Here is a 14,339-nt window from a genome sequence, read left to right as displayed (position 1 = left end):
GCTCTGCAGCAAGAGAAGCCACCGTAATGAGAAGCTCACGCACCACAACAAAGAGTAGTCCCCGCTCGCCACAACTAGAGAAAACCCGCGTGCAGCAACGAAGACCCAACACAGCCATAAATAAATAAATAAATATTTTTTAAAATGGAGAAAGGGCTTGAATAGACATTTCTCCAAAGATATATAAATAGCCAATAAGCATGTGAAAGGATGCTCAACATCACTAGTCATTTGGAAATGAAAATCCAAACCTCAATGAGATACCATTTCACACCTATTAGGATAGCTATTATAAAAAATAAAATAAAAGGTGGATTAGAGACCTAAATGTAAGACCAGACACTATAAAACGCTTAGAGAACATAGGAATCAACGGACAAAGGATTAATCTCCAAAATATATAAACAGCTCATGCAGCTCAATATTAAAAAAACAAACAACCCAATCCAAAAATGGGCAGAAGACCTAAAGAGACATTTCTCCAAAGAAGACATACAGATGGCCAAGAAGCACATGAAAACCTGCTCAATATCACTAATTATTAGAGAAATGAACATGAAAAATTACAATGAGGGGCTTCCCTGGTGGCGTAGTGGTTGGGAGTCTGCCTGCCGGTGTAGGGGACACGGGTTCGTGCCCCGGTCCGGGAGGATCCCACATGCCATGGAGTGGCTGGGCCCGTAAGCCATGGCCGCTGAGCCTGTGCGTCCGGAGCCTGTGCTCCGCAACGGGAGAGGCCACAACAGTGAGAGGCCCACGTACCGCAAAAAAAAAAAAAAAAAAAATTACAATGAGGTATCACTTCACACAAGTTAGAATGGGCATCAGCAGAAAATCTACAAGCAACAAATGCTGGAGAGGATGTGGAGAAAAGGGAACCCTCTTGCACTGTTGGTGGGAATGTAAATTGATACAGACACTATGGAGAACAGTACGGAGGTTCCTTAAAAAATTAAAAATAGAATTACCATATGATCCAGCAATCCCACTCTTGGGCATATACCCAGAGAAAGCCATAATTCAAAAAGACACATGCACCCCAATGTTCATTGCAGCACTATTTACAACAGCCAGGTCATGAAAGCAACCTAAATGCCCACTGACAGACGAATGGATAAAAAAGATGTGGTACATATATACAATGGAATATTACTTAGCCATAAAAAGGAATGAAATTGGGTCATTTGTTGAGACGTGGATGGATCTAGAGACTGTCATACAGAGTGAAGTCAGAAAGAGAAAAACAAATATCATATATTAATGCATGTATGTGGAACCTAGAAAAATGGTACAGATGAACCGGTTTGCAGAGCAGAAGTTGAGACACAGACGTAGAGAACAAATGTATGGACACCAAGTGGGGAAAGTGGTGGGGGGGTAGGGATGGTGGTGTGATGAACTGGGCAATTGGGATTGACATGTATACACTGATGTGTATAAAATTGATGACTAATAAGAACCTGCTGTATAAAAAAATAAATAAAATTCAAAAATTTTTTTAAAAAAAGGTGTTGGTGAGGATGTGGAGAAAGTGGAATCCTCATACAATGCGAATTGGAATATAAAATGGTACAGCCACTGTGGAAAAGTTTGGCAGTTCCTCAAAAAGTTAAACATAGATTGACCATATGATCCAGAAATTCCACTCCTAGTTATACACCCAAAAGAACTGAAAGCAAAGACTCAAGCAGATACTTGTACACCAATGCTCACAGAAGCACTATTCCAACAGCCAAAGTGGAAACAACCCACTATCTATCAACAGATGATAAACAAAATGTGGTCTATCCATAAAATGGAATACTATTTGGCCTTAAAAAGGAATGAAACTCTGAAACATGCTATAAACATGGATGAATCTTAAAAATCTGGTAAGTGAAATAATAAGCCAGACACCAAAAGACAAATGTTGTATGATTCCACTAATATGAAGTACCTAGAACAGTCTTCACAGAGACAGAGTAGAACAGTGCTTAAAGGGGTTGGGTGGGAGGTAGACTAGAGAATATTATTTAAAAGGTACAAAGCTTCTGTTTGAGATGATGAAAAAGTTCTAGGAACGGATAGTGGTAATGGTTGCAAAACAGTATGATGGGGCTTCACTGGTGGCGCAGTGGTTAAGAATCCGCCTGCCAATGCAGGCGACACGGGTTCGAGCCCTGGTCCGGAAAGATCCCACATGCCGCAGAGCAACTAATCCTGTGCGCCACAGCTACTGAGTCTGTGCTCTAGACCCTGTGAGCCACAACTACTGAAGCCCGTGCCTAAAGCCTGTGCTCTGCAACAAGAGAAGTCACCACAATGAGAAGCCAGCACACCACAAGAGTAGTCCCTTATCTCTTCAACTAGAGAAAGCCCATGCTCAGCAACAAAGACCCAATGCAGCAAAAAATAAATAAATAATTTTTTTTTTTTTAAAAAGAATTAAATCACCACAGTAGCATTATTTACAGTAGCCAAGACATGGAAACAACTTAAGTGTCCATCAAGGGATGAATGAATAAAGACGTTATGGTGTATATATTTACAATGGAGTATTATTCAGCCATAAAAAATAAGGAAATTCTACCATTTGCGACAACATGGATGGACCTTAAAGGCATTATGCTAAGTGGAATGACTCAGAAAAAGACAAATACCATATGATCTCACTTATATGTGGAATCTTACAAAAAACAAAAAACCCCACCAAACTCAGAAAAACAGATCAGACTGAGGAGGAGGGGGAATGGGGAATTAGAGGAAGGTGGCCAAAAGGTACAAACTTCCAGATATAAGAGAAATAAGTACTAGGGATGTAATGTACAATATGATGACTATAGTTACCACTGCTGTATTAACATACAGGAAAATTAAGAGAGTTAATCCTAAGAGTTCTCATCACAAGGAGAAACTTTTTTTTTCCTTTTTTCTTTTCTTCTTTATTTTCTTTTTATTGTATCTATATGAGATGATGGATATTAGCTGAACCTACTGTGGTAATCATTTCACAATGTATCAAGCTATCATGCTGTACACCTTAAACATATATACAGTGATATATATCAATTGTTTCTCAATGAAATTGGAAAAAAATTAAATCAACTTTCAATAAATATGTAAGTATGGAGAGACTTTCTGGAAGATACACAAGAAATGTTAAAAATTCTTGCTTGGGGCTTCCCTGGTGGCGCAGTGGTTAAGAATCCGCCTGCCAATGCAGGGGACACGCGTTCGAGTCCTGGTCTGGGAAGATCCCACATGCTGCGGAGCAACTAAGCCCATCTGCCACAACTACTGAGCCTGCGTTCTAGAGCTCATGAGCCACAAGTGCTGAGTCCATGTGCCACAACTACTGAAGCCCATGCACCTAGAGCCCGTGCTCTGCAACAAGAGAAGCCACCTCAACAAGAAGCCTGCACACCACAACAAAAGAGTACCCCCACTGCTGCAACTAGAGAAAGCCCGCGTGCAGCAATGAAGACCCAACGCAGCCAAAAATACAATGCAGGGAACATGGGTTCCATCGCTGGTCCGGGAAGATCCCACATGCTGTGGGGCAACTAAGCCCGTATGCCACAACTACTGAGCCTGAGCTCTAGAGCCCACGAGCCACAACTACTGAGCCCGTGCACCACAACTACTGAGCCCATGTGCCACAACTACTGAAGCCTGCACACCTAGAGCCCGTGCTCCGCAACAAAAGAAGCCACCGCAGTGAGAAGCCCACGCACCGCAACGAAGAGCAGCCCCCACTCGCCGCAACTAGAGAAAGCCCGCGCACAGCAACGAAGACCCAATGCAGCCAAAAATAAATAAATAAATTTATTTTTTGAAAAAAAAAATAGACCCCAAAATGACAGATGATGATGAAAAGGAGAAAAGGACTTTGAGACAGCTAAACAAACAAGCACAATATGCTCAAAGATTTATGGGAAAATATGATGATAATGAGAGAAATGGAAGACATAAAAAAGAACAACTTGAAACTTCCAAAATGAAAAACAGAATGTCTTCAATGAAAATTTCTACAAAAAGCTACTAGAATAAGTGAATTTCATAAGATTACAGAAATTTTTATATATTGCTAATGGGAATACAAAATGGTAAAACAACTATTAATACTTTCAAAACCGTTTGGTGGTTTCTTATAAATACACAGTTACCTATGAATAGTAATTGTACTTTTAGGTATTTACACAAGAGAAATGAAAACAAATGTCTACACAAAGACTTAAACACAAATATTCATATAGACTTTATACATAATAGTCAAAAGATGCAAACAACCCAAATGTCCACCAACAGATGAAGGGTTAAAAATAATATGTGGGGGCTTCCTTGGTGGCACAGTGGTTAAAAATCCTCCTGCCAATGCAGGGGACATGGGTTCGAGCCCTAGTCCGGGAAGATCCCACATGCTGCAGAACAACTAAGCCCGTGCACCACAACTATTGAGCCTGCACTCTAGAGCCAGAGAGCCACAACTACTGAGCCCTTGTGCCATAACTACTGAAGCCCACGTGTCTAGAGCCCGTGCTCCACAAGAAGAGAAAACACTGCAATGAGAAGCCCACGCACCACAACGAAGAGAAGCCCCCGCTCACGCAACTAGAGAAAGCCTGTGCAGCAATGAAAACCCAACGCAGCCAAAAATAAAATAAACAAATTTTTTAAAAAACATGAAAAATTCTTGCTTGCTTCTGGAGAGGAGGAATGGGATTAGCAGACAGGGTGGAGAGTGGAAGGCTCATTTTTATGTAATCCCTTCTTTACTATTTGAATTTTCACATGATCATATTTTATTTAAAAATTTTAAACTATCTTATTAAAAATAAAAATTAATTTAACAATACATACTCCTAAACAGAGCCAAAAGCATAGAAGGGTGATGTTCACCAAAATGTTAACTGGTTTCCTGTGGGCTGTAGAATTACAGGTCATCAACTCTTTTCGTCTTCATATTTTGCAACACTTATTTTTTGTAGATGAACACATCTTTATAAGTAGATAAAGGACAAAGATATTTCCACATTGGGGAAAGTGATGCCATATATAGAGATAGAGAAAGAGTGGAGCTACTGGAACCTGGATGCTTCTGAAAGCTTCCAGAGACTCCACTCTCCTTAACAGGTTACTTTGTTGCTAGTTACAAAATTCCCTTTAATCCCACAGCAGCAAACACATAGGTTTCATTTCTACTCAGCAGATTGCATGAACTTTTTTTTTAAATTTTATAAATTTATTGATTGATTGCTGCATTGGGTCTTCTTTGCTGCACGCAGGCTTTCTCTAGTTGTGGCGAGCAGGGGCTACTCTTCGTTGCAGTGCACGGGCTTCTCACTGCGGTGGCTTCTCTTGTTGCGGAGCACGGGCTTCTCATTGCAGTGGCTTCTCTTGTTGTGGAGCACGGGCTCTAGGTGCACAGGCTTCAGTAGCTGTGGCGCACGGGCTTAGTTGCTCCGCGGCATGTGGGATTTTCCCGGACCAGGGCTCAAACCCGTGTCCCCTGCATTGGCAGGCGGATTCTTAACCACTTTGCCACCAGGGAAGTCCCTGCATGAACTTTTTTTTTCTTCTTTTCTACCATAAAAACAACATGAATCTTATTAGATCAGGCAAAAATCTTAGAAACATTTTCTTAAATGTGTAAAAACAGAAGCCCCAAGGTGACACAACTCACCCAAGGCCTCGCAGCTGCTGGTGCCCAGATCTCAAGTCTCCTGACACCCTGTCCCTCCCTCCTTACTGCTCCTATGTGAGCGCTGCACCCACCCCAGCCCAGAGGACAGCCTGCAGGGAGTGAGGTGGCATAGATTTTGGAGTTATGGTTTCCTCTAAACTGTTACGAAAAAGAGGAAATTCTATTTACATGAAGGAAAGATGTGAGCATGAATTCTTCAGGAGAGCTGTACTGGGGGCTGAGGGGAGGCGTGGTGGATAATGTGAATGCTCATCACATTATTGCAGACAACAACTGTTCAAGTCAGGCCACTCAAATTCACCTCCCATTTTAAACAGTCAGCCCCAGAGAATGGAGGTACCTCAAATACACAGCAAGCCCTCCCTCCATCTCTCACTGCCACCGTCAAGCTCCTATACTAAGAGCACCTTCTATGAGCAACATGATATTTATTGTTCGAAGAGTACAGCATTTGGCATCGACAGACCTCTGTTCTGGAACCTATTCTGCCACCAACTAGTCTTTCCATTTGTAAAATGGCTCTAACACCTGCCCTTCCTACCTCAGTGAGCTGTTGTAACTAAAAGGGTTCAGAAAAACTGCGAGGTGCTGTTCAACATAAGGTACTACAACAATGCTCTTGAGAGTTTTGATACAGAGGGAAGACCAGAGGGTTCTCTGCAACAAGAGAAATTCACAAGCTAGGAAAGGACAAAGGCTTCCTGCTGGCACTGACCAAGAGGGGCTAATAGGAAGGCTTCATGTGTGGGGATGGCTATACGACCCATGTCTGTCTCCTGGAAACCCAGAAAACACTATTTGGTAAGAAAAAATCACCCAGTCACCTCAACTGTGCCACTGACCCCAGAGGCCATCTCAGCAGTAACTTCCAACCTGTCTTCCTTCTTAGCTCTGGAGATGCCAGACTTGACTTCAGAGATAGGAAGGGATTATTTTCCAGCAAAATCACCACGAGAAATTTTCACCTGCCACATACTAATGGAGCCCTGAAGGGACCCTTACAGCTCATCTGCCTGTGGCGCACGGGCTTAGTTGCTCCGCGGCATGTGGGATTTTCCCGGACCAGGGCTCAAACCCGTGTCCCCTGCATTGGCAGGCGGATTCTTAACCACTTTGCCACCAGGGAAGTCCCTGCATGAACTTTTTTTTTCTTCTTTTCTACCATAAAAACAACATGAATCTTATTAGATCAGGCAAAAATCTTAGAAACATTTTCTTAAATGTGTAAAAACAGAAGCCCCAAGGTGACACAACTCACCCAAGGCCTCGCAGCTGCTGGTGCCCAGATCTCAAGTCTCCTGACACCCTGTCCCTCCCTCCTTACTGCTCCTATGTGAGCGCTGCACCCACCCCAGCCCAGAGGACAGCCTGCAGGGAGTGAGGTGGCATAGATTTTGGAGTTATGGTTTCCTCTAAACTGTTACGAAAAAGAGGAAATTCTATTTACATGAAGGAAAGATGTGAGCATGAATTCTTCAGGAGAGCTGTACTGGGGGCTGAGGGGAGGCGTGGTGGATAATGTGAATGCTCATCACATTATTGCAGACAACAACTGTTCAAGTCAGGCCACTCAAATTCACCTCCCATTTTAAACAGTCAGCCCCAGAGAATGGAGGTACCTCAAATACACAGCAAGCCCTCCCTCCATCTCTCACTGCCACCGTCAAGCTCCTATACTAAGAGCACCTTCTATGAGCAACATGATATTTATTGTTCGAAGAGTACAGCATTTGGCATCGACAGACCTCTGTTCTGGAACCTATTCTGCCACCAACTAGTCTTTCCATTTGTAAAATGGCTCTAACACCTGCCCTTCCTACCTCAGTGAGCTGTTGTAACTAAAAGGGTTCAGAAAAACTGCGAGGTGCTGTTCAACATAAGGTACTACAACAATGCTCTTGAGAGTTTTGATACAGAGGGAAGACCAGAGGGTTCTCTGCAACAAGAGAAATTCACAAGCTAGGAAAGGACAAAGGCTTCCTGCTGGCACTGACCAAGAGGGGCTAATAGGAAGGCTTCATGTGTGGGGATGGCTATACGACCCATGTCTGTCTCCTGGAAACCCAGAAAACACTATTTGGTAAGAAAAAATCACCCAGTCACCTCAACTGTGCCACTGACCCCAGAGGCCATCTCAGCAGTAACTTCCAACCTGTCTTCCTTCTTAGCTCTGGAGATGCCAGACTTGACTTCAGAGATAGGAAGGGATTATTTTCCAGCAAAATCACCACGAGAAATTTTCACCTGCCACATACTAATGGAGCCCTGAAGGGACCCTTACAGCTCATCTGCCCATGATTCCTAAATCTGACTTGTCATGAGAATCACCCGCAGGGCCTTGTAAAAACAAAGATCTTGAGCCTTGCCCAAAATTTCTAAATCTCTAGAGCGAGCTGAGACCAAAGAATCCATATCATTAAAGCTCCCCAAACAATTCTGAGGATCAGCCAGACTTGGGTACTCTCTCATTTTTCATACGAGGTGTCACTGATTAGGTAGAGCCGGGGGTAGGACTAAGATCCAGCCCCCATCTGCCCGTTCAAGAACTGCCTCCTGCCCTCCCCCCACAACCTGCTGCCTCTCCTGAAATCTTACAGTGTCCATTCTGAGCCCAGACCATTTCCCCTTCATAAATGAAATGTTGCCCAACTTGCAAACCTAGGAGCCATCTTATTCCACCGAAAGAACAGGACCTAACTTAAGCCCAGTTCTTTACCAACAGGGGCTTCAGACCTCTCACTGTACTAGGCCACTCTGCTCCTGTGTCCTGTCACTGTCCAGAGCCTAGAACTTAGAAGCTAATCAACCCTGTCCTCTTTACAAATAATCGTTTTTCAGGTATTGACTCATACATGGCAGTAATCCCAATTATACAAATAGTGGATGCTATGAAAAACTACGGACATTAGTCTTTTATGAATGAGGAAGTAGCAAATTTCTTCCAAATGTAGATTCTCTTGGGATACCTTTGAAATGAGTGGGAATTTCCAGAAAGCAGGTGGGCATGTCACCAGGTGGGTCAGCCTGACAGATGCCTGGGGTCAGAGGGAAGCCAGCTTGGGTTTAACACTGGAGTGGGGTCATGGATCACAGTCTTAACAAGTACTTTACTAGTTTGAAGGAGAAGGATATGTTTACAGAGGAAACCACCAATGTTATGGGAAACAGTGTTCAGCGTACTTAAAAAGTATGACTCACATACTATACAATTCTGTAAAAAAGGACTCTGTGATATACAACCGAAAAACAGAAAACTTGGAAAGTGACATGTCCAAGTCCACACAGCTACTAGGAGCATGGTCAGAACCTGCCTTCAGGACTGGGACCCTGGCTGCTGGGTGCAGCTGAGCTGGATTACTGATATGGTACAGCTCATGGGGAAATCCAAATGCATCATCCCAAATACCATCGTCTCTGCTTTCACCCCCTCTGTTGCCCAAGCTATCAGGGTCTACTGATATTTCAGATATTTCACTTGTTAAATTATGGGTAAAAAGAAAGCAATTTTTAAACTTACACCTTTATAATCAATTTCAGTATTTACTGAATGTCTGCTCTGAGTCAGATATCCTGGGCCTCAGGAAGCACAGATGAGTAAGACAGTTCATTACGTATCACACAAGGTACAACGAACGACACCGAAGCCCGCCCCAACTGCACGGCCCAATTGCGGGGAGAGCATTTTGAGCAGTAACGATAAAGGAATTTGATGATTTCAGTCTGGTCTCTGGTGAGAACTTATTCACATCACAAAAGCCCAACCCTTCCAGCTCATCCTCAGACTTGAGAAGGCGTGAACTGTCAGGACGCCAGCCTGAGTATAAGGCACGAGCTCTGAAGATTTCAACAGCAGGAAATTTCCACTCGGAGGCCTTGGGGAGACCAGGGGTGGATCTGGAGACAGGGAAGCCGGACATGATGCCCAAGGTGTAACTTCTGTAACAGCCCCAAAACCACTGGAGATGTGAGGTCCAAGAAAGCACATTTCACTTTTTCAAACAGTTTAACTTTGGAGCAATTTACAAAGTGACAGGCAGTTGTGCTCCATGAGAACCCAAGGTAGTTCCATCCTGCTCCTACCTCCCAGTGACCAGCAAGTTTGGGTGGGATCTCCAAGCCCAGCTTCTCCCATTCTCGCTCCTGGTACTTCTCATACTGCCGGAAACCTGCGTACCCGCCACCCGTCGCGACCAAAAAGAGCAGGGGGCGCAGCAGGGACAAGGTTCGGGCAGGGGCAGTGTGGACTCTTCTGGCATCTGTAACAAAAAGCAGGAAAATTTTGAGCCTGGGAAAAGGGACGGGTATGAGTCACGCAAACACAGCACCAACAGGAGAGCTGGGAAAAGCCCTCAGCAAAGCTGACTGGACCTGGAAGGGATGTGACAGGGAGATGCAGCCCTGAGTCACTGCAAAGACCCTGCTGCCTCCAAATACTATCTAGTAAGGTACAAGCTTCTTTCCTGTGACACTACAGTGCACCCCAAATGCCACCATAATTACAGAATTTAAGAGGAAAACACTGAATTGCAAAGAGGTCAAGAAACGAATCCAGGTTGCCCCGCTGGCTACCAACAGGGCCAGGACTGGGACAGGTACCATTTCTCACGCAGGCTCTCTGATTTTACTTTTACGATCCAGGCCCAGGTCTGACTGGACAGTAGTATTCTCCCAAATGCAAAATCTCATAAGCTCTTACAATTCCACGATAAAAGATAAATAGTCCAATTTTAAAACGTACTAAGAATTTGAATAGATATTTCTCCAAAGAAGATATATGAGTGGCCAGTAAGCACATGTAAAGATGCTCAACATGTTATGGTTGAATTATGTCCCCCTAAAATTCATATGCTTAAGTCCTAACCCTTAGCACCTCAGAATGTGACCTTACTTGGATAAAAGGTCTCTACAGAGGTAATCAAGTTAAAATAAGGTCAGCACAGTGGGCCCTAATCCAATATGACTAGTGTGCTTATAAAAAGAGAAAATTTTGGGACTTCCCTGGTAGTCCAGTGGATAAGAATCTGTCTTACAATGCAGGGGACACCAGTTCGATCCCTGGTTGGGGAACTAAGATCCCACATGCCACAAGGCAACTAAGCCCACGCACCACAACTACTGAGCCCGCGCGCCACAACTAGAGAGGAGCCTGTGCACACACAGCAATAAAGCAAAGAGCCCATGCACCGCAATGAAGGATCCTGCATGCTGCAACTAAGACCCGACGCAGCCAGAAAACAAATAAATAAATAAATTTTTAAAAAAATAAATTAAAAAATAAAAAGAGAATATTTGGAGACAGACACGCACACAGGGAGAATGCTAACTGAAGACGAAGGCAGAGATCAGGGTGATGCTTCTATAATACAAGCCAAAAAAGCCAAATATTGCCAGCAATCCATCAGAAGCTAGACAAGAGGCTCTCCCTCACACCCCTCAGAAGGAAGCAGCCCTATGACACCTTGATCTTGGACCTCTAGTCTCCAGAACTATGAGAGAATAAATTTCTACCGTTTAAGCCACTCAGTTTGTGGTACTCTGTTCCAGTAGCCCTAGCAAACCAATACATCATTAGTAATCAGGGAAATGCAAATCAAAACCACGATGAGATACAACTTCATACCCACTAGGATGGTTTTAATCAAAAAGACAGATAATTGTTGGTAAGGATGTGGAGAAACTGGAACACGCAAACACTGCTGATGGGATTGTAAAATGGGGCTTCAGTTCTTCAAAATGTTAAATATAAAATTACCACATGACCCAGCAATTCAGCTCTTAGCAAAGTGAAACATACATCTACACAAAAATTTGTCACGCATGCTCCACAGCAGCATTATTCATAATAGCCAAAAAGTGAAAATAACCCAAATGTCCATCAACTGACAAATGAATAAAAAAGTGGTATACCAATACAATGGAATATTGATAATAAAACAGGAAAAAAGGAATGAAGTATTGACACATGCTACACATGAACCTTGAATACATTATGTAAAAGAAGTCAGCCACAAAAGGCTGCATATTGTATGATTCCATTTATATGAAGTATCTGGTATAGGAAACATACTAGAGAGACATAAAGTAGGTTAGTGGGTGCCAGGAACTAGGGGTAGGGAGAAATGGGGAGTGACAGTTTAATGGATCAAGTGCTACTATTGTGGGGGGGCCAGGAGGGAATGAAAATATTCTAAAATTAGGTAGTGCTGATGGTTGTACAACTCTGTAAGTATACAAAAAAAACACTGAATTGCGTACTTAAAAGGGTGAACTTTATGGTATGAAAATTGTATCTCAATAAAGTTATTGTTAAAACAAAATCTCAAGAGCTGACTTCTCAGTAGCCTGCACAAAACCTTCATCCTGTCCTTGGCTTCCAATGGAAGGAAATCATCCTGCCCATTTGTCCCTGTCCCTCCACCACCTTTTGGTTGTTGCTGTTTCTTTTTCTTTCTTTCTTTCTTTTTTTTGCCGTGCCGAGAGACTTGTGGGATTTTAGTTCCCCAACCAGGGATTGAACCTGGGTCCTCAGCAGTGAGAGCGTGGAGTCCTGACCACTGGACCGTCAGGGAATTTCCTGCTGTTTCTTTTTTTTCTTTTTTCTTTCTTTATTTTTTTTGCGGTACACGGGCCTCTCACTGTTGTGGCCTCTCCCGCTGCGGAGCACAGGCTCCAGACGCGCAGGCTCAGCGGCCATGGCTCATGGGCCCAGCCGCTCCGCGGCATGTGGGATCTTCCCGGACCGGGGCATGAACCCGTGTCCCCTGCATCGGCAGGTGGACTCTCAACCACTGTGCCACCAGGGAGGCCCTGTTTCTTTTTTTTAATGAACAAGTATAGATGTCATTAATCTCCTCCATTTTCTGATTACTCCTAATGAACGCTTACTACTTAACAACTAAATATTCTACCTCTGACCAGAAAATCTTGTCAAAAAGCAAGAAACATTTTTTTTCCCTCTTTCTGAAATATGTGGTGATGAGAGAACTGTTGTACACTCCCTACCTGCACTGAACCAGCACCCTAGGATCTCCTGCATGCTTCTGCTACACTGGACCTTTCTGCAACTATAGGTCTCTTACCTTCCAAAGGCTTACTTGACTCCTCCAACAGGAAGTAGTAAGCAGAGAGTGCCCTCCACTCCTGAACGCCTCTCTGCTGCATTTGTCACTTTAAAAAAGCACAGCTTTTCTGCAGATCCAAGATTCTGGCTTGATTTCTGAGGCTCCCCCTGAACCCTTTAAGTGATTCCTATGTGTTCCAGCCTGCAAGTCCTAATTAAATAAGTAACACCCAGATGTGCCCCTATTAACTACCTTAATAAGCCTTTTGTTTTTATTTTATTTGTTTTATTTTTATTTGTTTTATTCTCATTAACCATCTCATTTTATTCCCAAGGTATGATTACTGGACAGTCAAAAATAGCCTCCAGTATGATGGAATAAAAAGGATATTTAGTTAATAAAGACAATATACATTTTTGTACAGGTTCAAATAGCTGCTTACAAGATCCAAAAAGATCCAAAGATCCAAAAAGTTCATAATCCAGTATTGATGAGGGTGTGGTGAACTGATGTACTCATGAGCACATCCTGCTCAGAGGAGTGTAAACTGGGACAACCTTCTCTGAAGAGTAATTTAGCTTAAATACCAAATTATAAAATACATAAACCTTTTGATCCAGTAATTCTAAGTCTACAAATTTATCCTGAGGATGCACAAAAATATGTTAGTACAGAACTGTCTGTAATAGGAAAAGACTAGGAGCAACTTAAATGTCCAACACCAAACAGTACAGTCACACAAGGGAATACTACACAGCCAGTAAAAACAATCAGATAACAGCAGCTAATGCTTCAGTGGTACCTACATGCCAGGTACTCTAAGCACTTTGCAGGCACAATTCCATCTGATTCTAACAACAACCCTATGAAATACGTGCTGTGTTTATCCCAATTTACTGACAGACTGAAGCAGAGAGGCCAGCATTGCCTCTAATTGCTACTTACTTGTGGAAAAGGTTCTGAGAGGCAGCTTCCTTAAGGACTGAAGGAAATGGCTCAGGGCAATGTCTTCACAGTGATGGCGCCTACAATCAAGCAAAAATGAAGCATTACACATTTTTTTAATTAAAAAGAAATTAGTGGATCAACTTCTAAAATTTGAATATAGCCTATAGATTCAATAATAGTATTGTGTCTGTGTTAATTTCCTGGCTTTGACCATTGTACTGTGGTTTTCGTAAGAAAATGTCCTTATACAAAAAGGGCTCAAATATTTAAAGGTAAAGGGGCATCGTGTTTCAGAAAAAAATATATACAAACACACACAAAGAGAAAAAAAGGGAGAGGAAGGGAGAGAGAATGATAAAGCAAATGTAGTTGATATTTGGGGAATCAGAGGACAGGGTATTTGGGAATTCTCTGTGCTATTTTTATAACTTCTCTGTAAGTCTAAAATTTTTTCACACACAAAGCTGCTCTTTTCTTAATTAAGTATAAGAGCACAATAAGAGGTAAACCCGGCACTTACACAAAGCCATACGTTTCTTCACCACAACCAAAGAGCTATACACAGCCTGTAGCCTCTAACCCCTACTCATTAAAGAACCTAATAAAGTGGTTGAAATTTTAAACTGTTTTTTTTTTTTTTTTTTTTT

The 14,339-nt window shown here is 42.7% G+C and overlaps 1 protein-coding gene across 1 annotated transcript in view; it reads right to left on the bottom strand.

Moving 5' to 3' along the window:
• Window positions 1–14,339, bottom strand: part of PISD (phosphatidylserine decarboxylase) — a 38,704-nt gene that overhangs the window by 17,549 nt on the left and 6,816 nt on the right. Inside the window, exons 2-3 of the mRNA XM_007453163.1 lie at window positions 13,690–13,769; window positions 9,764–9,939 (exon numbers count right to left, since the gene is read on the bottom strand). Coding sequence (XP_007453225.1) covers window positions 9,764–9,939; window positions 13,690–13,769 — 256 coding nt within the window. The remainder of the gene's footprint in view (window positions 1–9,763; window positions 9,940–13,689; window positions 13,770–14,339) is intronic.

The sequence above is a fragment of the Lipotes vexillifer genome, unplaced genomic scaffold, assembly GCF_000442215.2.
Source record: "Lipotes vexillifer unplaced genomic scaffold, Lipotes_vexillifer_v1.1 scaffold1197, whole genome shotgun sequence".
In the NCBI taxonomy this organism is placed as follows: Eukaryota; Metazoa; Chordata; class Mammalia; order Artiodactyla; family Lipotidae; genus Lipotes; species Lipotes vexillifer.
This window is presented reverse-complemented; position numbering and strand designations above follow the sequence as displayed.